A 26,899-nucleotide genomic window follows, 5' to 3' on the forward strand; every position below is an offset into this window, starting at 1 on the left:
GCTCACTATTCAGCTCATATGACCAGGGTTTGTATTTTTCTCAGCCAGCATTAGTTTTCAGTACTCTAGTGTTCTTAGTGCTGCATCATATAGTATGCATCAAATACAAACACATCCTGTGTAACAATATGCTGTTTATAAAGATCTTATCAGATACTTATTTTTGTTTAATCAGTGAGATGTCTTTGTTACAGCTGCTGCTGCTGCTGTTCTAAAGGTCACCCACACTCCACCATTGTGGATGACAACTGCTGCGGCTGCAACTTTGCCTCTCTGAAGCGCATTAGTGGTCTTCATGACCTAGATATTGTCTATGCAACATACCATGTAGATGTGTGTAATCCTTTCCTTATGAAACAGAACATCTCTTGCAAATAATGCTTGAATAGTACAGAAAATGTTGTAAGAGATTTGGGAGGGTTGGGGGTAGAAATAGTGGTAGAAACTGGCATGTTAACATTAATCTTTGTGTGTTCATTTTTATTGCAATAGTTTGTCAGCAGATATGAAATGTAGCAGCTCAATAGAAGGGAAGAAACACAAAAGAATATTATATTAAATTACATCTCATTCCTCATATATTGGAATGATACAGTAGCAGCAACATTAGTAATGTTAGAAGTCTATATGTGTGTCTGTTTATATAGTCCCATCAGCATACTGAGGTTATTTGTAATAAGCACTGGCATAAACCAAAACAAGAGGAAATTAAAACAAACCATAGACCAATAAGGTGGTAAAGTGAACAGGACTGTCAGCTGTGGGTTGGAATGGTTTGGGTTGTTTTCTAGCCAAATACTGCACTCACACATTATGTAAATATAAGATTATTAAGGAGCTGAGTGCATGTCAAACAAAAACACAGCAAAAAGTAAAAGCTAACTTTTCTGTGTATGTGAACCTTTGAAAGAAACTAATTATCTCATCGTTGGATCATGCTTGTTAATTATCGATCACTGTTTAAGTCTTGATATTATGTTTCAGATTGGTGAAACTCCATTTTATGTTGCTTTAGACCATGAATTTGGCAAGGTTGTGGTATGTGTTCGAGGCACTTTATCCCTGCAGGTAGGAAGTTATACCCAATGATATGCCATAACTTCTTATAGAGAATCTTGGCAGTATATAAGATATTACTATTCTTTGCTTTCTACTTGAATGACCTCCAGGCAAGTCTGAATTGGATGTCCTTTCAATTTCCATCTCCAATGTTTAAGGGGAAACAGGCTACACTTTTGTAGGGAAATAGCCCCTCCAGTCACTATTTTAAATCCATTATTGGCAAGAAAAAAGTCCTTCCTCGTTTTCAGTATTGATTATTGTAAGCTGAATGCTGGCATCAGAAATGTGTTATCCTGCTGAAGTGAACTTGATGCACCCTGGCCTGTAATTGCAGGATGTTCTTACAGACTTGAAGGCTGAGCCAGAAACATTACCACTTCAACCACCCAGAGATGACTGGCAAGGGCATAAGGTACAGCACTCCTTTACCCAGGATGCATTGTTACATTCATTACACGCCAGTCTGCAGCCTCTCTTAAGGCTGCATTATTGATAGTTCTCTGTTTGACTGTAGTCAGTTATTGGTGCACTGCACCTAAGGGAGAAGCATGCTTTCACGGTCAGGTTAGTCATCAGGGGATTCTCCACCACCCACCTTTCTGCATGTGACGTCTATTTACAGAGCCGGCTTTGCTTTCTTTAGTTGCTGGCTTAGAATTAAGCACCAAATTCCTCCCACTCTCCATAGATTTTTTTTCTTTTTGAATATGACTTGTACTCATATCTGAGTGGATAATGATTAATTAAACTCCTGATTGAATGGGTGTATGATGGTTAATAATTTGGTGATGAAAACATCTTATGAGATTGAATCTAGGAAAATAATTAACAGAAGTGATGAATTTTGAGATCAAATTACAGTAGACTAAACATTTGCGGGTGAGGATAATGGGACTGGAAAATTACCAGTAGCCATAAGTTTCAGGCCTAGAAGAGAAATAAAAGGTGGAGAAAGGGTATCGTTTAGCTCTGCTAAAGCTGACTACTAAGGGCTATGTGACCTTTTTAAGATATTACTTGCTTATCACAACTTTCTGGGATACCTTTTACTCCTTTTCTTTCACAAATGTGTTTTATTTTGATGCAATGTTGAACATTTTATTGGACACAGTTGCTCAGTGATAATCGCCACATTTATTCAACAGGGTATGGTTCAGGCAGCATTGTACATTAAGAAAAAATTGATCGATGACAAGATCTTGGAAATGGCATGGGAAAGAGATGAGGTGTGTATTCTTTGACTCAAAGGTTTACTTTGATTATGTTTTTTTTTCCACGTACACCCCCCCCCCATTGCATGCAGTTAGTCATGCATTTGGCAGTCAAGATTTATCATGTAAACAATCACTGAATGGCAAAAGTATTTGCTGCCTGATTTTTTTCATTCAATCCATAAATTGTTGAAACAGCTTCCAAAATTAATGTTAAAGGTTACTACTTCTTACAGTGCAGGATGGTGCTTTTTTTTTTTTTTTTTTTTTCGCTGCTAACAAGAGCTGTTTATGCCTGATCTTTACATGATTCATATGCTCACAGCACTTTCTTGAAAAGTTTGGTTCAGCTGTTGATAAATTTATGAAAAGATGCTTTGCATTTTGGAATGATTTACCATGCGCATTTTAATGAAGGTGTATTGGTTGTGTGCGTCTTTGTGTGACTTTGTAATCGTGTGCATCTGTGATCATTAGTTTGTTTCTTTTGATCTGTTGGATCTATGCTTTTTCTCCATGTAGGAGTATTGCCGTAGCTCAGATTGGTTGAAAACGGTAATGAGCGCATATTATTATGTAGACACTTTGCTTCTTTTGTGGAAAAATGCATGGCATTTATATCTTTAAATTTATGTGTGTTTTTATTATAACATTACCCTTTGCCCTTTTTTAATCCTTTTCCACATTGTAACAACCAGGAGCTGGGCTAAGCTATTCAACCAACAGCATGATTTTGTCTGTGTCTAACAAAGCTTTTACCACATTGAAATCAGCTTTTCATGGGTTAAAAATCTCTATCTGGTCTTTACTTTTGACATTTCAAAATAATTTCTACATAATTCTTTTGAGTAAAGGTATGTTTTGTATGCATGAATAGCAGTACATAATCCGTATTGTCAGCTATTATAAAATAAGAAGGTAGGGATGGCTGGCAAGGGCAAGAGGGAGATTATACACTGGGGATATAGTGTGGGCTACTTCAGCAAGCTTTGTTTCATACATCAATCCATAATCCATTCATTTATTACCACTCTGTGTGGATTCCTTGTTGCCTCCTCAGCCAGCAAACGCCACCAACTGCCGTACCCAGTTACGGGTGAGCCATGCTCTGTCAGAGCTGCCCAGTTTTGAGCCAGTCATTGTTGTACATGTTTGCTGGTTTTAAAGTTGTAATGGGTCCCTGGTATTGTCTTAATGTAGTTGGTGACATTCATGTCATGTCGCTCGTTTCATTGGCTAGTTTTCATAATGTTACAAGTTGTTATTACATTTCATAAATGGCATGTGCTATGATCGCTGCATACATTCTCCCATTTGGCCTTTATTATTATGAGCTGCATTGTTTGCAGATAAATTTAGGCAAATGCTGGACCTTTTGGGGGTTCATATAGCTGTAAATGTTATTTCTGCATATGTAATGCAGAATTTGTAGGTGATTTTTTTTAAACAGTGTCTGTGTGTTTGCGCGCGCCCGTGTATGTGCACATGTATTCATGCTACATATATAAATCATATTTTCATATATACCCATATGTACCCACCAATTCGCACGATATATATGTGTATGTGTGTGTTGGACAAATATTTTTGATTGTTGAGCAGATGGTTTCCCATCATCTTAGCAGAGAGTTTCAATTGTTCAAATTGTAAGCATTTGAGATATACATTTAAAAAGAACCATAAAAAGTATTCAAGAAATATGTTATTCATCAACATAAACAAATATCCCATTCCTCACTTTAAAGAGCTTTCTCAGTGCAAGTTAATATTTACGTTGCTGCAATATTAAATGCTCAGGAAACTGTTGACATTTTTCAAATGTAGCAAGTAGGATAATAGACTGTAAATTGAAACCTGGAAAACAACCTTGTTTAATTTGAGGTAGTAATTTTCTGAAATAATGACACCATTTGAGCATTGAGACTGGTTAACTCAATCAAGAAAGGTCAGCACTGCGAAGACAAACATCAACAATCAACATTCACAAACTGACCCCCTGAACTGAGTTAATATTTGAATCGCTGTTGTTTGCTAGGCTTAAGACTTATAAGACAACAGACAACTGATCGAGTCATCTAGTCGTACTTTAGTTTGGCATGGACATGTTTGCTAATGTCAAGTACAGTAACTCCAAATTACTAAATTTGATTCAGTAAATAATTTTGATTGTTTTAATTTCTTTTTTTCTCCCCTTCAGTCTTTTTCTCTCTTTTGTTTCTGTCATACTCACCACACTGTCTCTCTTTCCACCCACCCACCCCCTTCTACAAACATTTATAAACACACACAATATCTTTACTCATTGCATCATTTTTCTTATCATGCAGTAAAATCTCAAAATACTAAACAGTCCAGCTCATATATTGGTGTAGCACAAAAGTAGTTGCTTATATCAATATATTTCTATAGCGTACCTATAGACCAGTAGAGTTTCTCACGGTAATCTTTTCAAGGTGAATATTTTGTTTCTAAATGTTTTAAAAATTACACTTTTTCATGTTGTGGCTTAAATTTATTGGTTATAGTCAGCATGCTTAGTATTTGTAGCTCACAATGACTTTTTAGCATGTTGAAAACTAAATGTTACAGTGACATTAGTGGCTGACATAACACACATCTTGCATGTTATATATTATTTTAGTGGTGTTGGTGTGAACTAAGCATCCAGTCTATGTAGCACTGTATTTTTTCATTCCATCCTTATGTTTTTAAGATATTTCCTTTTTTTGTTGCTTTCTAAAAAAAAAAAAAAAAAAAAACTAGATTAAGTTGTAAGTTAACGTCACAATGGTTCAGACTGTTGAGTCTGTATATATTTCCATGTTTGAGATGTTGGCTGGTAAGAAATTAATGCTGCATTAGCTCATTAAATTTTTATCCGTTAACTCACATCATGTGGGTCTCTTTCACCTGCATATTAGTTCTAATTGATCTGATATGCAGTGTGAAAATGGGACGTAGTTGCTTGATACAATTAGGCAGAACTAAATTTCAGAAATTGAATCATCTTAAGTAATTATTGCCAGAGTTTTAAATAGCAGTTAACATCATTTCCAAAATAGAAAAGTGCTCTTGTGGAGCAGCTGTTAGTTTGGTTTAATTTATAGCTTCACGGACACATCATACCACAGAGGCTAAAATACCTCAGCATCTAGCACTAGTTAACATAACTAATTAAAAGGTGTTTACATGTACTGACCTTTTTCCTAATGCAGTGATCAGTTCCATCGTAATGCTTTTGTGTGTAAAAGTGTATTATTGTACAGGCTATTCTTAACTGGCTAATGATAAGTATTACAACCGTTTCAGCATTGTCATGTAGGTTTTTTCCCTTAACAGTCCATACTTGAAATACTATTATTTCAATACATACAGGGTGGTGAGAGAGGTAGAGCGGAACAAAAATTACAAAAGTGAAAATAGCTAAATTTATATACTTCTTACATCACTCCAGGAATTATTTAAACAGATTACTGAAAAAGTTACATGTGGAAACATTCTTTTATGTTGTTTCTTTTGAAACTGTTTTGTTGTGTTTCTAGTTTTTGCTTTTGATGTGTTTCTGCTTGGATTATTTCAAACAGTTCAATTGAAATCTGTTTTTGAGCTTTTTAGCTTTTATTTTTTAAGCTGAAGAAGATATTTGCTTAATTCTAGTGGAAAGATAAGTACCAAAATAAAGTAAACACAGGACATTAAAGCGCATTGATCTAATCATTTATAAACTCCTGCAGTTTGTTACATTTCAGTTAATCTGTTTGCCTGTGGTAACCTTTTAGGGCCGGGATGTTGCCAAATATGATTTGGTGTGTGTTGGACACTCCTTGGGGGCTGGGACTGCAGCCATACTTGCTATTCTACTGAAAAATGAGTATCCTACCCTTCACTGTTATGCCTTCTCACCACCTGGGGGCCTCCTCACGTACGTGTTCAGATTTCTTTCTTGTAGTTTTTACTGGGTTGCCCCTAATCAGTTTATCAAATAATGTTCAGTTAAAGTGTGAAGAAATTATTTTTTTATTATTTTTAACTTAATTTATTAAACTTGATGTAAATTAATATTGTATTTTGTATGCCTGAATTTTGTTAAGTTTTCTGATCAGATGGATGGCTGATAACTGCCTAAATTATAAGTGTAGAGAAACATCATGAAAGACTGTAGACCATGTATTTATGGGGCAAAAACACTAAAACCTTAACCAACCAAATTAGCATTGTTGTATTCTGTATTCTGTCTGCCAGTCTGTCTTTCTTTACACCTTTGGTTGGATGCATTCTCTATTAACCAGAACACCTGGTATCAGCAAAATGAAGATGACACTGTTACGATAAGCATTCTACTGTGATTTTTAATTGCCAGGTTGCCTTGCGTTGAAGAAACCAAATCCTACATAACATCTGTTGTCATTGGGAAAGATGTTGTGCCCAGGTAAAATGACACCCTAATGGTAGCTATTTTCTTTATCAGTCGCCATGTCCAGATATGTTATTACATAGAACTGTGCTTTGGTCATTTAAAAAAATTAGAAAGTTTATGCTGGTTCTGTCTTTTGACAAAAGTACAGCATATGGTAGGATACTTGTTGAGTGCCAATGATTATTGTAGGAATGTTATGACTTACTAATAATTATGTTATTTTTTAATGTTGGATAGTGTAGTTGTTATTTCTTTTATACAGTTTGTCTCTTTCTCAACTTTTGTGCATGCTTTTATATATATATATGAGTATTTATAGACATCGAAGTTTGAGGCACTAAGTTGTCTGAGAATGGCTTTGAAAATGACTTTTTTAGAGGACTAGTTTATTCAAATGAGAATATTAAATCGTATTTTATTAGAAATTTTTAAAGCTCGCTTGCAACTTTTGAAATGGTAATTTATACTTGCTACAGGATTGGTCTGCCACAGCTGGAAATGTTACGTACAGATATAATTAACCTCTTAAAAAACAGCAGAAAATCCAAGGTACTAAATAATAATTTGTTGCTTACAACTTGATATCTTGTTAGTACAAAACAATAAAAACATAGTGATAAATTTGCCTTTGGCCATTTCATTTGAGCATTTTCTAAGTTTTCATGTCATATAGTATGATTCATATTAAAAGAAAACCTATTCTACATTCTGTATGGCTTTGTTTATGTTCATGTTACATTTGGGACATAGCTATGTGTGCATGTTATTTTTTGTATGTCATATTTGTAAGTCGATTCGATTGGTACTGTTTAAATATACATTTATGGGGTTTTTTTTCAGTGGAACATCATTTCAAAAGGATTTTGCTGCTGCAGCAATGAGAGGTTCTTTGATGAGCGAAATTTGTACCAAGAACGTGATGTGACAGCTCACCCTAGCAATTCTCAGATTGGGCTATCAGCACATGCACCTCTTTACCCTCCAGGCAAAATGATCCATGTCGTGCGCAGCCATGCTTCAGAGAAGAAGTGAGTTGACTTCACTCGGAAGGATGAAACTTTTTCTTATATGCCACATGTGTATTAAAGATAATACTTTATAACACAGCAAAGAAGAAATATTTGATAACTTAATCAGGTAGGTTCTAAGGGTTGGAAACTTCTAAACAGCACCATGTCCATAAAAATCTTTGATGTCATGAAAGTGTTTGACTGTCCCATGGGGCGTCACTTTCATGATGTTTTGACCCTTTTCTCTACACAGTGACATTTGCAGCCTTGTATCATCAGAACAGAAGAGAGTTAAGCACTCAGATTGTAGGAAATGGTATCTTGTAAAGATCTTTGCCCAATCATTTCAGTTTAGCAGTCTGGTGGACCTCAGTCACAACATGTGTACGCCACACTTCTCTAGCACGATTTAGGTGGAGGTTCATTTTCTCCCTGTGTAGGTCCTGTCTAACTTTATCATAGTAAGACAATAACTTCTTCCACAAAAATAAATCACTTTACATTCACTCAAAAGATCAACAAAATATCACATTCATAACTTTTCCAAACAGTCAGATGTTGAAAACATGGTCAAAAGAAACTACTTTTATCATTTGATGATCATGAGCTCTCTGTGTGTTTACAAAAAAGCAAAAGGGTCTCTTACACATATAAGACCCAAAGTCATCTGAATGGAATGATGTGTCACAAACAAAATTTCTTGACACTGTCTCAAGGTACTCAGTTTTGCTGTTGAATGCACAGAAATTCTGGCATCACCTCTATAACACTTCACCCCGCAATGACCTGAAAAGATTAGGGGATGACACTTATCTTACGTATACTTTCTCAAATGTGTACCTGTAAAATTCAAACCACATAATACTACTTCCCTATAACAGTCTCTTAGGTAACATTAATAAGACCTACTACCTCTCATCATCTACCTTCACAGCATTGTACTGGCAGATATTTGGCTCAAGTGACCACTGTTTGTTGCAGGGGTGGTTGTAACTCATCGGAACCCATTTATCAAGCTTTATGGGCATCCAATGCTGACTTTGATGAGGTGTTGGTTTCCCCAACCATGATCAATGACCACATGCCGGACAATGTGTTAGAATCCCTGGAAAAAGTAAGACCTTAAAAGACTTTAAAAATCTGCCATTGGATAAACATGTATTCCTGGTCTCAGTTTGTCTCCTCTTTATTAGCTAGTTGTTTTAGGCATTAAAAGTAATTTTCTTACCTACATTGTGTTTTATTTTATGTAATGGAAGAAAATAGTTGGCATTGGATTACATTTTTGCTGTAGCAAATTCACTTTTAAAGTACATGTACTTTTATGCAGAATGGCAACAATCCTGTAAAAACATATGCAGTCCATGTGATTTTTCTTTTAATGGAAAAAAATAAGTGGTTGATTATTTTTCTTACTGTTTGTTCATGTTGGGTCATTTTACACTAATATGTTAAACTGAAATATAATGTTATGGCAGGTATTGCTTCGCATTGGTCCACAGAAGCCTATACGTACCATGACAGAGGCTGAACGTCAAGCTTTCATGTCACTTTGTACTCCATCAGCCAGCACTACCCCTTCACCTAGCCAGGCACAGGGTTTCTTGGAGACTAGCTTCACTTCAGATCCACCACTACACCTTCAGCCATCTAGTGGGTCTGATACCAATAACGTGACAAAGAGCTGGGACTATGCAGCTGAACAAATTCTTCAGTGCTCAAATCATGGTGGAGAGGTCATCGTTCCTGATTCCTATACCAAGCTGAGCCATCAGGAAGTGCCAAGAAACCCACGAAACCAACAATACTTTACTCTGCCACTGACTTCGGAACCTGTCCAGGCTCCATTGGCCAGTCCAGAAACACTGTCCATGGCATCAGGTATTTTGCTGGGGCTGGCAGGACATGGACACGTGGATGGTAATGGTCATGGTCACCGCAACAACATGCATCACCCGCAGAGCAACTCTCCACCAAAGACTACTGCTTCTCGTCCCTATTCATCAGCCCATACAGCACCTTCTAACATGAGGTCAGCCAATGCAAATTCAGTAACCGATGTGGACTTGCCAGTGACAAGGGAGGTTTCAAAACACAGGAACAGAAACAGCAGAAATGAAAAGAATAAAAGCAAAGAAGAAAATGAACATTTTAAAAATCAGATTGATAGAGAGAACAGTGTTTGGAAGAAGGAAGAGCTACATCAAGGGAATGGAAAAGGTGATGGCATAGTTGTCTCAAGTTTCTTGCAAACTTCTGCAAGTCAAAATTCAGCGCATCCTAACTGTAACAGGAATGAAGGTACACCTATGCCAAACCGTGGCACTGACACTGATATGTCACTAAGAACAGTACTCTGCCATGACAGTGAGCAGCCAAGCCAATCCCAAAATAGTATTTCCATGACTGTTTCATGCCCCACTGAGTCTCATCCAACATGTCAAAAGAGCAATTCAAAGAAGTTTAGGGACATCAAAAGGATGTCAGAAACCATGAATTTACCTGCAGTTTCATCATCAAAGAGTGAATCTACCATCTCTTCAACCTTGATGTCTGGACTGAACCCAGGATCAGCTGGTGACAGGGGAACAACGACCATACAGACAGTTGCGGAGCTTCCGGTCAGTTATGAAACCAGCCATAATCTTGGTGTGGGAAAGTTGTCGGCTGCCCCAGAAGACTATGCATCGGGTACTGCGACTCTGAACACATGCCCCAGGAACTCGCCAGTAGAAACCACCCAGGGGGAGTACGAGCACCCAAACCTATACTATTCACAAGCTAGCACAGGGTATCCACATGGTGCTTACCATCCTCCCATACGATATCCTGTACAGGCTCAGCTGCGTGCTCCTTTCTCATCAGGCTGTTCCTCACATTTGCGCCATGCTGCACCCACTTTAACTTCTATCCACCCCCATCGCTTTGTACACTGTCAGTCTGAATCTAGTATCTTCTCCAAGCACTTACCACCAAAGCTGAGTATGAAACGGTCAGCGGAGCAAACCGACATCTGTCATCTTATAGATGAAACAGAGATATATGACGACGAAAAAGATCTCTTTGCCATTAAGCGCTCAGCAGAACAGACAGATATTTCACACCTTCAAGATGACACAGATGTGTTTGAGCTGGAGGACATACTTGGGGAACTATCTACCCAACAAGGACGTATGTCTGCTGTGCACAGCACATCTCTTTCTTCAACAGTGGGAAGTCCCTCAACCGAGGATGCCACCAGCACTAGACATGCCTCCAGCTCCCAGTCTGTACATTCTAATGACATCTTTGAATCTCAGGGGCCTATGGAAGTGCAAGGAGAGACAGACGTGTAAAGTTCTGTGAACAATGTTGTTTGCACATGTATGCATTTGTTAAGGTACTCTGGAATGCTTGTGTTGGAACCTTTCAAAGGGATGTTCATTCTGAAAATATCCAGAACCCTCTTTCTCATTGGTTTTATATTTTATTTTGTTTGAGCAATGGTTCCCAGTTCCAGAAGCATTTATAACATGAAAAGTTTTTGTGCTCGGACCTGTTTTAGTTCCATGTCAAAATGGAAATATTTATACAAATATTGAAAGGTTTATTTTATTTTGTTCATGTTTAAGAAACAGTGAAGGGGCCAGTCAAAGCACCTTTTATTATGTAGTTAAAGGAAAGAGTTCTTGAAGATCACATAGACTAGCAAAATTTGGTTGACTGATATTTAGCATAGTTTGATTGAAATTGTTTTAGAGAATGCATTTTTGTGTGCATCTTTGTTGTTTAAATTCAAGAGAAAAATTCACAGGTCATTCAGGCTTTTATCAAATATAGTCTCTTTAACAATGCTAATGAAAATATAATTACCTACCATATGTTATTCATCCACCCTACAAGTCTAAATAGAAGAACTGATGTAAAACTTTGCATATGAGTTTATGGCAGATCTTTACATTTATGGCAAATCATTGTGTTTATGGCAAATCATTATGCTTATGGCAAAACATTATGTTTATGGTGAATTATCATGTCTATACTGTGGTGGTGCATGCAAGAAACTCATTCAGCAGCTCTGTGGAGTTCAGTGCCTCACTATTTGAGCTCATCGTGTGACAAAGGTCAACAATAGCCATAACCTGGCTGGAACGAGAATGTATGAATGTATTCGTTAGATGCAGATGTGTAAGTCTGTGAGCATGTGCCTCTGGTTAACTCAGTGATTGACACCGTGTCTGGCTAACTAGTCAGTTTACGGAAGCATGGTGTGTGAGGAAAAAGTATTAGCTAATAATGCACTTCTTGCGCAAAGAATTTTTACAGAGAGGTGAGTCTCATTGTTTTTATTCATTTGTCAACTTATTTTTTTTTTTTGATATTTTTTTAACTACATTTCTTTTCTGTGTTAAAAGGTATTGTTTCATTAGAAAGATGAGATTGGTTTTTCTAACTATCTCTGGTGCATTCTGCTTTTCTTCAGTTGTTTTCTTATGGTCTTAGATGCATGAAGGAGGCAAACGATATGTTCCTCTTTATATTTCCCATTTCCACACTGTCTTTGAGTTAGCCTTTGTCTCTTACTTTTGCATTTGGCCTTCCACTTTCCTTTCGTTGGCATTCTGATATTCTTGCTCACCTTCCTTCCTTCCAGTTTCGTGTCTTGCTATCACATTGCAAAGTTTCATTTTCTAGCACATAGTTTTGTATATGCAATGCAATGTAGGGACATTGACTTTATTGGGGACACACTGGGTTTGTTGTTTTTTATAATTTTTCCAAGATTTTTTTTCTTAATCCTTTTATTACACTGTATTTTAAAACTATTTTTCAGGAGAGATTTACCTTTTAAATTGTTTGTGATTTACTGTAAAACCATGCAATATAAATAACTGGACAATTCTTTTTACAGAGATAAATGTGCTGTGCGTGTACTATAGACGTGATAAAGTTGAAGCTGTATAACAGATTGGTCTCATGCTTTGTCACTGTCTCAAGTATCTTGTATCACTGTTATGCTTTTTGTGCCATTTTTCTAAAGGTAATTTTTTTTGTTTGGTTTTGGCTTGGAGGTGGGTTGGGGGGAAGTGGATTGGGGACTATTAGTTCTTTCTCACAACCAAGTCTCAGAAATGATTCATGAATGTTATTCTGTTTACCCAGCACAATCACAGTGGCGTCGTTCTTGTGAAGGGTGGTGTGTCTGTTTTAGCCAAGGATTCAGTGATGTAACATTTTGTTTACTTAGCAGTCATTAGGTACAGTTATTTACTTTGAATAGTGTTCCTAATTTGTGAAAAAAGTGAAATAATTTAGACCGAGATTTCGTGACCCATTTTTCCCACTGTAAATAAAAGCTAAAATATCTTAATGAGATGCAAGTTCATGAAGTAAGTTTGATCCTCATGTTCCTCTTCAACAGTGCCTAAGATTCTAATGAGAAGTTGGAAAAAAAAAAGGACAAATATTGCATTCTTTGGCAAATCATTAAATCCATGCTTCAGTCAACAAAATATGTCAGGAAATTGTTGCCTTTTTGAATCTGTGAACTTCACTGAAAACACTGTGAATGTCACTGTAAACACTGTGAAGTTTGTTTAAAACACTGTGAAGCTATGAGACTTTCTGTCTAGGAGATTGCAGATGGAGAAGAGGAGAAAGCTAACAACTAATGTATGGCAATATTAGCAGGGATGCCAAACGATATATAGTCTTATATTTTGTTTGCAGATTTGTAATAGTTGTTGTTAACAGGTATGCAATAGCTTAGATTTTGAGGCCAGGTGGCAGGGCGTAAAAAGCAGTGATGTCCAGTTCACCTGGTCTTATAAGTTTTTCTGGTTTTTATTGTTGTTGATTTATTTTAATTTTCTTTGGGTACCATGTGTGTCTTTCTTGCTGCTTTATCTTGTGAACATGTACAGAGACAAACAAAACTAAACAGATGAAATAAAATTTACATCCCTTAATGTTGGAAGATTACGAAAACTACTGACCTAAAGATCAAACCACATGTTCAGCTTTGTTGGTTAACCTTATATCCAATTCCATTTTGTTGTTTGTTAACAAGCAAATCTGGAAGGGCTCTTCAAATTCTTGTTTGGCAAATGCATCATATTAGTCTCTGTGAGAGCAGAAGTCTTTGGTTGTGTGTTTAACAGGACCTTTAGTTCCAGGATTAAGTTTAATATATATATTTCAATATGTTTTTACTTGATGTTATATATCAAAACCTGAGAACTCTTTCCTTTAGAGAACCTCACTGGTCTGGAGACAGTATCTCAACCAGTACCAGAGTTATAGCTGTCTGTTAACCAAAGTTAGTGAAAAATTTCTTCAGTTGTTAAGGTTATCATTGTCTTTTACAGATATTCTTGTGTTATTAATGAGAGTTGTGGAAGAATTGGAATGAATAGGACTGTATACATTTACTGTGGGAAAACTACAGAATAATCTTACCATTTATCTGGTTATATTTTATCAGATAGGCTACTGATATTTGGTTATGTGGAATATGTGTATTACTTGTAGTCAACAGTCATAGATAACATCCAGCATGTTTGTAATCATCCTGTGTTGTAGAATGCTTGTCATATGTATCACATGAGCCTCTTCCCTTTTGTCCACATCTTCACTTCAGACATTCCAGAATTGTCCTGTAGTCCTCGGTGAGGATTCATCTTCATCGCAAAGAGAGTCTGTTTCATAGATCATTTCCTCATGTCTGGGAGTCATCTTTGTGACTGTAAAAAAAGCTTTGGAATAGTACAGAGTTTTTATGTGTATATAGCAGTGGACATCTGTGAGGATTCTTGTGTAAATAGTGGTTCTGTGCAGAGTTTATCTGTGTAAATAGCAAAGTGTGAATGTACATAGCAGTGATTTGGTATGAGCAGACTTCTCTATGTAAGGCTACAGAAATGGGAAAGTTTGAATGGGCTGATACAAACAGCAACAACTAAAGCACAGTGAACCTAACAGCATTTCCTCATTAGCCTTAGACTTTCTAACCCTATAAGGCATTGAAAAATAAGTTCTCACATGGCTTCTTGTGCATAGTATATATTTCCAACATATCATTTATGAGGCTGTCATAAATTCCAGAGGTTTATTTATCACAGATTGTTGGCCACACCAAAACTTTGAAATGAAATACCTATATTTCTGTTATACAATTGTTTTATTTGTTTGTGATAACGTGAAAAGACTGCCTGTTACCTAAAGCTTTATGTTTGTTGTTAAATCGAAGTGCTAAAACAAGCATGTGGTCTTTATCCTGGCTTGTTAATCTCAGCATATTTATAATTGTAATTTATTATTTGATTTGCCAGTTGACAATATTGATTTCTTTGTGATTTTGTATTAATGTTGACTCAGTTGTGACATATTGTTTTCTGCACCTGTCTCGTATCATCTTATGTCACCCTTCATAGAGATGTTTTTATCGTAGGTTAAGTTTCCATTCGTGTTGAGCATGCACAGATGTATGTTATGTTTTGCTAAAGTGAAGCATGCTTTTTTTATGATGAATATTTGGTACAAGTCTTACTGTCATTATATGTTGTTGTGGCTAATTGCTGATGAATTTTTCACATTGATTGTTTATTTACATCAACCATACCATCATAAAGTATTAGAGTGAACGAGAACAGTGTGTATAGAAGTGATCAGAACAAGGACTGATTTCTTTTTCAGATGTCCTTTCAGCATTGTTCATTCCATGATTAGATCACCTAATGAGAGAGTATTTAACAGTTACTGGAAGACTAGTGCACAACAATAAATTTCCGATCATCGCAAGGGGAAAAAAACCCCCATCTTCAGTATACACTGCAGTAGCAAACATCAACGATTCTACATATGAAATCTTATGTCTACTGGTGTTCAAATATGCATGATGCACAAAGAAAGCATGTGGATTATACACATACTCAGGCAAAGATGATAGAAAATACCTTTCTTTTCCATTGATGTTGTAGTACAGAAATGATATGAGTAGTTGTTGTCGGTTACAACTTCACTTTTTCTTTCATATTTTTTTTTTCGGATATCTACTTTTCGTCTCATATAATTCGGGTATCTTTAGTTCTGCATGTTGCTGCTGCTGTTGCTGCTTTTGCAGCTGTGGTACCTTTGTGGAAACTAACTGATCGTTATGACACACAGTCCTAACGACAGGTAACTAGTGAGAGAGAGAGTGTGTGTGTGATGGGACATATTGGTTTGAGTGAATACATGTTTATTCCTGGTTTGTTCTGACATGTTTGTGCTGGTACCATAGTTTTCTAGTTCAGCGAATCTAAAAGGACTTCTGTGTCATATTGTTGACCCCGACATTTTTTTGTACATTAAGTTACGAATTGATGTCCTGTCGATCTTTTGTTTGCCAACTATTCTGTTTTGAGTGCTAAGCAGTTGTAAACAGTTGTATAAAACATTTTGAATATTGCATCTATACACATGTACAAATGTGCAAACAGCAAGGCTGTAGCATAATCGGGGCAAGCACCTTACCTGGACAATGGGCTTCAGACCATGACAACAGCGCTGTTCACTCATGCGCACCTGTATGGACGGGGCAAAGGTGAATCACAGTCACGGTCTAGCCACGGTTCCTTCACCAGGAGTTGACAATGGATGCGTGTGAGAGTGGTCTTTGGATGATGCTCGTGCACGTGTTGTGCTACAGAGACATTTACCTTCGTGTACGACAACTACAGTACCCTCCCTGTGTGTAGCGAGAGGACACTAAGCTCAACTTACCTTTTGTTATTACATCGTGTGTACGGCGGCTGCCATAGGACCGTCTGTTTCTTTGGAGAAGAGTTTGTGTATCGTTGTTCCTGGCGATGTTTGTATCTCAAAGTTACATTTCTCCTCAAGTTTATGTGTTTAAATGTAACTTCTGACTTCTTACAGTCTCTCCCCATCTCATACCCCCCGTCTCTTACCTCCACCCACCCCTTTTATGTTCTCGCTTCTCGTCGGGGACATGAATCTCATCCGGCCTGGAGCTCACCAGTGGATGCGTGGGCCTCAGCCAACGGTTCTAGTGTTAGTCTGGCAAGCACAAACCAAAACTGGAGTGATGGTGTTTGAGACGTGTAGACATTATTTCGTACAAGTTTTGTGCGAGGTGCAGGGTTTTTTGTTTTGTTTTGATTTGATTTTTTTTTTTTTTTTTTTTTTTGAGAGCGACAAAATAAAATTTGCCTTTGATAGTTCTCAGTTTTATTAATGTGTGTGTGTGTGTGCGTATGAAAGGTAGAGAGGCGTTTGTGTTTTGTTTTGGTGTATACGTGGAATGACTCAGTATTGGTTATCATCTGTGGGACAGGACTAGCAAGAGAAAAAAATGGATATAAAGTCAACAGCTAGGTGGAGATAACAGAATAATAATACAGGTAAGTGAATGTGTGCGGGGCGTGCTTGCGTTCACATATGTGTGTGGAGGGTGGGGACTGGTTAGGAAGAGGGCAAAGTTCACGAACTACGGACGTGTGTAGGTGGACTGCTGTATGTCTGCCGAGACCAACACTTAGCCTCTTGCGAAGTCGCTGTTAGTCTCGGCGAGCCTAAACAAAGAATGTGACTAAACCGGAAGCTTTGTAGTCTCATGTCTCTTTTTATCGTCAGCCAGCAGTCCACTAATACAAGTTCGTGACCCTTAGGTGTCGAGCAGATAAATATGTTTTGCGTTCCACAAAGCAGACCCCACAGAGTCCTAGTTGATAGGCACCCGTGGCCACCCCAGTCAGGCAATCTCTCGATCAAGATGCAGAAAGTCTATGCAGCACTTCCTGAACCGTTGAAAACCGTTGTTAACCCTCACTGCTCTCCTATGGGGCGGGGGCTGTACCTGACGGCGGTACTTGATTCGGCACAACGCACTTTGTTCGCCGGCCGGTCGAATGGGTGGTAAAGCAGCTACTGGAGTTCTTAATGACTAGCCGATTGTGCGGGGGTCAGCTGGGGCAAGGTCTCCCAGACTTATGTAGTCTCATTTGAATGTTTGCCTGACACACCCAGCAGTCCTACTGACATTCCTCTCTAATATGTCTGCGTCTGTTGTTTCAAATGCATGCACCGAAACTCTTCAAATGAAATTCAATGCAAGCTAAATTATACAGTTTATGAGACAGATTGATTGATTCATTTATCCTTTACTGCTAGAAGGTGCAAGGGTGTGGGTGCTTCACTAAAGTAATTATACAACACAACAATAGCTATAGACACACTCTTTAAGAAAGCGTTTGTGTGTGTGCGTGCGTTGGGGGTGTTGGAGACGAAAAATTAAACTAAGAAAATCCCCCTTTGCCTGCTTACTGTAAGCATGCAATAAAAACAAGTGTGAAAGCAAAAAATGACAAATGTATTAACTACATAAACGCAAAGGTAGCGACCAGTCGCTCTCGAGCAAACCTCTGACCCATCAAAACGGTTTGGGACTTGAATTGTTCAGATGGCATTAAGGGATAACAACAAATAATAATAATACTATATTATTTAGTCTTCATCTTCATTTGTCAGGTACATAAAAGTGTACAGCTTCTGAGAGAAGTTTTTTTGTCTCTTTCTATCCACAGGAGCGAACTCGGTATCGCGAAGAACCAATTAATTGCCAGGTCTGCTCTCTGTTGCTTTATCGTTGACGCAGACTGAGACGCACATTGAAAGTTAACGATAAGGCTAGAACTACACCTATTGTATTCAACAACCGCTCTGTCTTGTAAACTTTTTCGGAAGAGGTTGACTACTGGCTGACTTAACTTCAAGTCCTCAAAGTACATCGGGGACAAGCTGGCCTACAGGGACAGAAGTGGTGCAGTGGGTTTAATGGATAGTCACTGAGTGAAGGAGCACACGACAGAGTCGCTGTCAACGCCAGAGGATCCATCATTTTTCAAGAAGGAAAAAAAAAAGGTGAGTTTGAGAAAACTAGATGAAGTGTAGCACGCCTGAAATAAGACGAAAGCTGAGTCCACGGAAATATATACAACGATTAAACACAGGAGAATAACATTGTAACGCACGCACACACCAACGCACACGCACGCACACAGAACCGCCGAGATACAGGTCGGGTCCCGGGTAGACGACCTCTTCAGCCCCCCTGTAATTGTGATCATAAATGATATTTTCACAGTATGTAATAATATGCGTAGTTGTCAATATTTACATTTCGTTCATTAACAATATAGACTGCAAACATTAGGACACGTGCACTAGGACCTGCGTCACTGCTTCAACACAGAGTTGTTTACACGTGAGTGGTTAGTAAATGAAGAAAAACTGTCGTACCCTACTTCGTTAAAACAAGTACCCAGAGTGAGCAATGTTACTTCAACCTGTCTTTAAAGAAAACGAAAAACTCCACTTTTGGCCTCTTCACAGCCGCGGACTCGGGTACACCATCCCCCTGCACCCAACCCTCGCATGCGCACTTCTTCTTATTTTTATTTATTTATTATTACAATGTAACAACTCCACTCTTGAAAAGGCAATTCAAGACACACACACACACACACACAAATACTCATGCACACATGCCAACACACGCCTAACACGCGCGCGCGTGTGTGGGGGGTGGGGGTGGGGGTGGGTAGAAGGAGAGTAAAATAACTGTTTTGATCTTTGAAAGGGACCAATAACTGTCGTTCGCTCTTTGATTAAATTTTACACACGTGACCGGAAACTGTTCACTTCTAGTGTGAGGTACCCAACTGAAGCTAGAGAGCAAGAAAAGAAGTTGATAAGCAAATGGCCATGCAGCTAAACCTGTGATCGTGGTTTCCCTATCATCATCACTCAAAATCGTCGGATCATCACAACACCGCCGGTACATAGAGACTCCCCCACAATTAAAGGACGAGCTTCCCTCCTCTGCAGCGAGGGAGGCATGGGAGAGTACGTGCGAGCCTGTGGTTAATTTTTGCCTATTATTCAAGTGTCATTCACACCTGGATATCACGATGCAACGTGGGAGTCAACAGCTGCTACAACATCACCGACCTGTCGACTGCACTCACCAAAGGACGCGCCGGTCTTTCTCTCTCTCACCTGTGCTTACTCGCAGGAATTTTTTCCCACCTGAGAATGCGTGGTATGGAAGCCAAATAAATGAACTGCTTGCAAGAACCGTTCATCAGTGACACAGGTATTTGTTTCCAGTTCGAACAACGGCGATATCGTCATACAGTTCATTTCTGGAAGAAAAGCCGGTTGTGCAAGTGTGTTGTTGCTGCAGTCTCCCAATCATGTTGTCGGATGTTGGCTGGAACATCGTTCTTGTTGTCGTTGCCGTGACGCTGCTGGTGTGTGTCATGGTCAACATTGCAATGAAGGGACAAATGATGCATCTAGACGATAGCTTTGTGAAAGAGGTTAGAATTAAAAATGGTTTTTGTTTCATTTTACTGTCATTTTGTTTGCGTGGGTGGTTTATTCGGGGTTTTTGTTTGCTGTAAATATTTCTCTAGTCTTTATGCGTTTTTTGTTTATGTTTGTCTATTATTTGTTTCGTTCGATTTTGCTGATTTCTTTAAAGTTAATTTGCTTATTGTTTGCATTCTTAGTGATTCAGAAGTGACATACCTTATTCTGTTGAGATATGCCTTTTCGAAAACCTTTGCGAGTCCGATTTGAGGTCAAAGAATATTATTTCAGTTTTATTTCCAGTCGATCTTCCTCCACTACCGTTATGTAATGGCAGGATCGTTTGTCTGACTCACTGTATATTTTCTGTACAGGTGTCCTACCTAATAAACACTCAGAAGGCCCGCATAAATGAAGCATTCTCCGAGGTGGAAGGAGAAGCCATGACAACAAGAAGAAAACTGGAGGGGCGGCAGGGTCCCAAGCACTTGGAGAAGATGTTGTTTACCAATAATCGCGAGGAGGAAAGGCTGCAACGCCACCTGCAGGAGCTGAATAACAGGTCAGTTAATCTTGGAGACCAGTTTAGTATGGACATCCTCTGTAAGAAGAAACAAACAAAAGAAAGTCAAACAAATGTGTGTGTGAGAGAGAGAGAGGGGGGGCAAGTGAGGGGGAGGAGCGGCCGGAAGGATGATGTGAGGTGGAAAGAAGAGAGAGAAAGAGGGAGGAAGAAAAAGAAGTATTTCTTGACATGTCCCACACACGTTTTTCCACGCGTGACTATATATATATATGTTTAACAGCGGTTTTCACGAATGGATTCTTAATGCTACACAGATGGCAACACTAAATGACAGATTGCTATCTATTTCATCAACTCTGTCTAAAAATAAAAAAATGTTAAAAAAAAAAAAAAAAGTTGGCGACAGAAGAAAAAGAAGAGGAATTAAGTCTGAGTTGCAGTCACGTGACTGGACGCGCTTTGCCTTGTCTGTTTAAAGCTCCAGACTCCGTGGTATGGAGCTGGACCGCGAGAAGGTGGAAGTTCACAACGAGATGCGTCTGAGCAGGCGCCGTAACTCTGCGCCTTCCTTGGTTATCCCCCCTGCTGATTCCCACGCCGAGACAACAGCAGCACCGGAATCAGCGCCAGTGGCCTCAAGTCTAGGTCCGAAACCTTTCGCCAGAGGCGCAGGGCCAGCGACGTCCAAGTCAAGGCAACCCGCCGAGACCGACCCGGCGAACGAGTATCTCTTGACCGAGTTCAAGAGGGTCTCCGAGGTCATCCCCAACATCCTGAACTCGCTAAACAGACCCGAGGACAAGTGCGCTGCCGGGGGCGACAACCAGAAGAGGGACAACAGTAGATGGAAGGCTACTCTGATGGCAGCAGGGAGGAGGGGGTCTCTAGCTGGCGTAGGGGGAGGAGCAGCTCCCTTGACCACACCTAGACTTGTTCCGGATGAGGCTTTGACTCGTGCTGGCACGCGCGAAACACGTGAGTGACGTCAGCAAATGTCCGTTGGGTTTTTTTTTCCTGAAAGGTCCTGCAAAATACAACACTGTGTTTAGATGTGAGAGATGAGCTCAGGGCAAGATAATGTTTACCTAAATCTCAGTTAACAACACTTCCAACATCATGCTGTCAATTCTCCAGACATAACCCTAAAAATATTACACTAAATGACAGCAAAACCCCAACATCACGAATAAGCACGGTTTAGTCTAATTAACATACAGACTCAACTTTCCCATTGGCTGAAGATAGTGTAACAGTCCATCACATTCTGGAGGACCTTTGACCTCCTGTTGTTGTCGTCTTATATCTCGACATCGGATGCGTGAAGGCTAGGGGAAGAGGAGGGTAAGATTACAGCCAGAGTTTGGGGAAGAAGATCTTGTATCAATTTCAATCAATTGACATGAAAGATCGAAGAGTTTGCTTGTCAGTAGACTCGTAACCCACAGTGAATACCTTTGCTGAATGTCATAGAGACTTCTGAGATGTGAAATTTCTTGTAACGAAACTTACTTCAGTGTGTGCCGCTTGCTGTACAGTGTGTGAAATGTGCTGAAAGGGTCGTGACACTTGCTGTACTGTGTGTGATTGGTCATAACCCCATCAATCTTTCGCAGCCGGTGAGCCGAAGATAGCAAACATCGTCAACATGATACGCAAGATCAAGTCTCTGAGGGGCGACATGGCAGCAAACAAGAGGGCGGAGCTTATGCGATCCAAGACCACCTTCAAGGACCTCCTCAAGAACATTCAAGAGGAGGTAACAAACAAACAGCTGTCTCCCCTACTAAGCTATAGAAGCTAAACTATAACCCCCCCCCCTTTAAAAAAGCGATAAAAACCAAAACCTCAGACTTTGCCATAAATGAGAACAAACTGAATGCCCTTAACAGGTATAAACTAGTACAGTACATAAACTAAATAGAAGACTAGAATAGGGCAACATAAATTATCCGGCAACCAGTGCAGTACACCACCGCTGCGGACTTGGCAGGCTTCCTAGACACCAAGAGCAAGTGACAACAACAGGAACAGACAACACCAGCAGCAGTAAACAACATCTGCGGCGTCGCGGAGCAACGACCTTACTGCACCGCCCATCCTACGCTCCTCATCCCCTAGATTCGCATCCCATAAAGTGCAAACTCTCCATTACGTTGAAGCACTTTCCCCTCCTATAATCGACAATAACAAGAATAAGCTATATTACCCTTGATAGCAGCAACTGCTTGTAAGCTTGACGTACAGTTCTAATGTAAAGCTCTCGGATATCAGTCCGCCCGTCAAACATCGCTCAGTTCAGATTACGATATGTCAGTTAGCATTTTTCAGTTTTCATCATGTTGTAGAGATGTGTCACAGAGTCAATATAACACATCAAATATAGTATATTGCCACAAAAAAAAATGTATATCATCATCGTCGTTGTTGTCGTCGTCATCTTCATCGTCGTCATCATCATCATCGTCATAATAATAACAATACGCTGCTTGCAGGAGAGCAAAGGAGGTGACTGTGATACCTACACAGATGGCGCGTGCTCTCTTCTGAGGCGGAAGATGTACAAAGCTCGGCGAGCCAGCTGCCCGGTTCTAGATGTCGCTTCAGTTGTTGGTACGTCTTGTTCTACGTGACTGTTAAAAAAGTTAGTTTATTTTTTAATTTTAATTGAACCAAGAACTGAAGTTTTCCATATATTATTTAACATACTACACAGTCCATCTCTCTCTCTCTCAACACACTCTTAACACGCGTGCGTTACCACAGTAGCAGCTCATTGTCGTCCTGCTCTTTTTAATTATTGTTTTAATCGTGATCATTCATCTTTTTTTTTTTTTCATTAAGCTTCTGAAGCGAGCAGCATAACAAGGGAGGCTATTCTTCAGAAAAGAAACTCAGCCCCGTTGCCATTTGCCTCCCTTGCTACGCGTCCCACGCCTGTCTTGGGGCGGAGCAGCAGCTCCATGGCGCTTCTTGGCAGGTAGGTGACCTAGCTACACGTGTCAAATATAAGTTTGGGATCTTGCCTTGCTGTTTGTTGTGCTGAAAGATTTAATTGTGTAGATGGCAGGTCATATAGGGGATATAATGGCAGCCCAACTAATCTCCGATAACTTGTCAATAGTTTCACCTCTGCGAAAAGTTGTTCTCTCTCGGCAAAAGAAACTGGCAGCATCAGTCAACTTACCATTGACACTCTAACTTTGAGTAAGCTGGACAGGACAGGTCAACATTGTTGGCCTTATTTATTTATTTATTTAAGCATCTCCCTTCACAGAGCTAGCGTCATAGGTGACTGGCTGCCTAGTTCCCTCAATGGTAGAATGGGCTTTGTGCTTATTACTTGCACTACTCTGGTCTGTGTTGTCCATTTTCTAATTCTCCATCGTGGGTTGTCTGGAACTGGTGTACATTTTTACATTCAACACTTTATTTTAACATCTACCCGGATGTACAGACTCGGTAGTCGAGAGGCGGAAGGGTACAGACGGGCGCTGCTGCAGCAGGAGGACCGGGAGCTGACGGAGATGAAGGTGGCAACAGAGTGGCGCCGCTACGATCAAATACGCAAGCGCATCGGCCACTTCCTGCATGACGTCGACAACCCTGCGCGCAGAGCCTCGCTCCCAATCCTGCCAGACTCTGCAGTGCAGGAGGTAGAGCTGCAGGACTCGTGAGAAACACCTGGCCGCCGTTGTCTGTGGATTACAATCTATATCTATAGTTGTTGTTTTTTTTCAAAGTAGAGCACAGTCTTGGTGTTTGTTCGTCTTTTTTTTCCATCTGTGTTATCAAGTACAGGAACTCTTGACATTGTTTGGTCCTACGCTGTGCGTAGGTCTCATGTTTTTCTTTATATTTATTGGAAACAAATGTGTTTAAATGACTCTTCGGTGGAAATCACAGACTTCGAAGGAAATGTGATTAATTATGAAGATCAAAAGATGGTCGCAATGACAGTTGGTGGCTCTTATATGAGCAATCTAAGGCCCGTCTTCTAGGCTAAAGAATCTCTTCTGCAAGAATGCAAAAGGAATGAAAACGTGAATGGGGATAGATACCTTCGATAGAAGTCTTATAGACTGTTAGATAAAATTCTTATACATACCCCGCTGTAAGTGATATAGCCCTACTTAAATTTATTTACAATTCTTGTAGATACCCAACCATAATCGTATACCCAGCTGGAAGTCTTAGAGATATCTAGCTAGAGGTGTTTTTATACACATACATTACTTTTTGAGTGAGAGAGAGTGTGTTTGAATAGGTGAGAACACAGGCAAGTGCCTTAATATAGGTAAACCTGTGAGAGGTAAACTTCAACGTCTGTTTTATTTTTTCAATAATGTTTTCTCTTAAAATATGAATAATAATTTCATGTTAACGACAAGTATTATAATAAAAATAATCATTAAAACTTTTGCTCAGTACTTTTTAATAGTACGGCTCCAGGAAAGTGAACACACACATGGGAGATAATGTATGAACATCACTTAGGACTCCAACACCGTACTTTTGGAGTGCTCTCCCTTTAATCGTGGCTCTGATATGAACATTGAAAGTGATCTGAGTGCTTCACTTACCATCATCTCCTCCTCGAGTATACAGCTCTTGACCACAGGAGTGAGATACGAACATAGTCACCGCGAACAAGAACACACACACACAGAGAATAAACTAATAAATAATTAACAGGATAGCTCGAAAATCCACCACAAAGGTTATACAGATCAAGGGAAGCAATAGCACTCTCTGTTCCCCATCCCCCACATACACCTTTTTTTTTTAAACATTCTCCTTCACACGATTCATAAGTATACGCCGCACGCATTCTGTCGACAACAATCGCCATCACAGCTATCATCATCGTCGCCACTAGTGTCAATCACACCATGGCCATGCTCATCAAATTACCACTAACATCGTTATTCTCAACCGGCAAAATAATTTGAATTTAGAGTGGGCGGAAGCGAGAATCTCAATTCCCTCACTCCCACACACTCTTCTTTCATTTACCTCTATAATAATCTACCCTATTATATTCACTCACTCACTCATTCTCGTTCTTTCTTTAAGTAATTCCATCCTTCCTTATTCTCGTCTTTCTTTCTCTCTTTTAAAAATCTTATTTCTCTTACTCTCCTCTTGTTTCACTCGCCTCTTCCCCTCACCCCCTACCACCACCATCACACTCCCGCCACACAAGAATCTCATCAAACCTAAAACCACCCGTTACTCAATTTAGCCACAACTTTCTCATCTACAAACTTTGAGCGCGTGCGGCCCCGAGTTCTGTTTTTGAGCAAACATCGGGCGAGAAAGGACTCGGCACCAATTACAGCTAATGCGGATGCGAGGCAAACAGTGAAGTAGGGCCACTGGCCAACGCCACTAACCTGCCATAATCATAAACGGCCCAAAAAGGAAGCATTCACCTGTCAGAAACGAGCACTCTAATGCACCAGGAGAAGGACGGTAGAGTTGTCCGCCCATGGCGGTGATCTCGCTCGTCCCTCGGTGCGGGCGAGAGGGGAAAATGGCGGATACAGTTTCAACCTATTTTCCGAACGTGCAAAGCTGTCAATAGGAGCAGTGAGCAACCTACCTCTGTGCAAACCTTATTATGTTCGGAAGACCAAGACGGCGTGTTTAACTATCCCCGGGAAAAGACGGCTAAATGTGAGCCCTGCTGCGGGCATCGTTATGGAAATACTTGCAATTACAACTAAAATGAGGGAGGGGTCAGGTCTGACCCCTCTTACTCTCCACTTTACCCCCGCACCCTTTCACCCAACCATCCACCCTTCAGCTAAAAGATAACCGTGTCAGCTGAGGTGAGCCTGAACTTCTTTTTTTTTTAAGTACATAAGGTTTGGGATCGGGGTGGTGGGTGGAAGAGAAAGGCGGCTTGACACACCTGTTTAAATAGTGACACCGCTGCCTACACGCCACCCGCGGACACTGCTACTGAACTCCAGTTATTTCCCCTTGTGGTTCTTAAAATTGTTATGTACTTTTTTTTCTTGTTTGATTGATTTTAGGGGTGGGTGGGTAGTAGGTTGTGAAGTATTTAGCGTGAAATTGTTTTTTGTCGCCTTTACTCCATTTATCTTTCTTACTGTCTTTTCTCCTTTTTCCTAGTGATTAATATTTTTTTCTCTCTCTCTCTCTTCTTCTTAGACGCGTGTGCATGCACGAACACACACACACAAACACATGTATTTCTACACTTGCACCTCTTCTGGAAGCAAGGAAAGTAGCAGGAAAGCGAGCAAACAAAGACCCCTTTAATTTCCCATCATTTTTTGTATCTCTGTGATTA

General features: G+C 39.6%; 2 protein-coding genes across 8 annotated transcripts in view; both read left to right on the forward strand.

Moving 5' to 3' along the window:
• LOC112565642 (sn1-specific diacylglycerol lipase alpha-like) overlaps positions 1 to 13,644 on the forward strand; it is a 42,152-nt gene extending 28,508 nt beyond the window's left edge. For 3 of the 5 annotated variants that reach the window (XM_025241214.1, XM_025241216.1, XM_025241218.1), the window contains 11 exons: positions 195 to 333; positions 985 to 1,068; positions 1,397 to 1,474; positions 2,208 to 2,288; positions 2,796 to 2,828; positions 6,053 to 6,195; positions 6,634 to 6,702; positions 7,167 to 7,239; positions 7,531 to 7,718; positions 8,682 to 8,814; positions 9,179 to 13,644. In XM_025241214.1, coding sequence (XP_025096999.1) covers positions 195 to 333; positions 985 to 1,068; positions 1,397 to 1,474; positions 2,208 to 2,288; positions 2,796 to 2,828; positions 6,053 to 6,195; positions 6,634 to 6,702; positions 7,167 to 7,239; positions 7,531 to 7,718; positions 8,682 to 8,814; positions 9,179 to 11,035 — 2,878 coding nt within the window. In that variant the 3' untranslated portion in view covers positions 11,036 to 13,644. The remainder of the gene's footprint in view (positions 1 to 194; positions 334 to 984; positions 1,069 to 1,396; positions 1,475 to 2,207; positions 2,289 to 2,795; positions 2,829 to 6,052; positions 6,196 to 6,633; positions 6,703 to 7,166; positions 7,240 to 7,530; positions 7,719 to 8,681; positions 8,815 to 9,178) is intronic. The other 2 variants (XM_025241215.1, XM_025241217.1) reach the window with 1 other exon arrangement.
• A 4,596-nt stretch (positions 13,645 to 18,240) lies between these two features.
• On the forward strand, positions 18,241 to 24,985 carry LOC112567222. 3 transcript variants are annotated; one of them, XM_025243832.1, is made up of 7 exons: positions 18,241 to 18,602; positions 20,429 to 20,616; positions 21,059 to 21,555; positions 22,194 to 22,336; positions 23,073 to 23,190; positions 23,422 to 23,557; positions 24,035 to 24,985. In XM_025243832.1, the coding sequence occupies exons 2-7, from the start codon at positions 20,498 to 20,500 to the stop codon at positions 24,252 to 24,254; spliced, it is 1,233 nt and encodes a 410-aa protein (XP_025099617.1). In that variant the 5' UTR covers positions 18,241 to 18,602; positions 20,429 to 20,497; the 3' UTR covers positions 24,255 to 24,985. The 3 variants fall into 3 exon arrangements, with proteins under 3 accessions (XP_025099617.1, XP_025099618.1, XP_025099616.1); XM_025243833.1 differs by having other exon boundaries at positions 18,241 to 18,598; positions 20,427 to 20,616; XM_025243831.1 differs by lacking the exon at positions 18,241 to 18,602 and adding an exon at positions 19,378 to 20,062.
• Positions 24,986 to 26,899: the final 1,914 nt, after the last annotated feature.

The sequence above is a fragment of the Pomacea canaliculata genome, linkage group LG6, assembly GCF_003073045.1.
Source record: "Pomacea canaliculata isolate SZHN2017 linkage group LG6, ASM307304v1, whole genome shotgun sequence".
Taxonomy (NCBI): domain Eukaryota; kingdom Metazoa; phylum Mollusca; class Gastropoda; order Architaenioglossa; family Ampullariidae; genus Pomacea; species Pomacea canaliculata.

Bases quoted from the DNA above. Each gene is read 5' to 3' on its own strand.
- LOC112567222 (XM_025243831.1), top strand. From the start codon at position 19,937: ATGTTGTCGGATGTTGGCTGGAACATCGTTCTTGTTGTCGTTGCCGTG. The intron at 21,556-22,193 runs GTGAGTGACGTC...AATCTTTCGCAG, and splicing joins TGCTGGCACGCGCGAAACAC to CCGGTGAGCCGAAGATAGCA. The intron at 22,337-23,072 runs GTAACAAACAAA...CGCTGCTTGCAG, and splicing joins TCAAGAACATTCAAGAGGAG to GAGAGCAAAGGAGGTGACTG.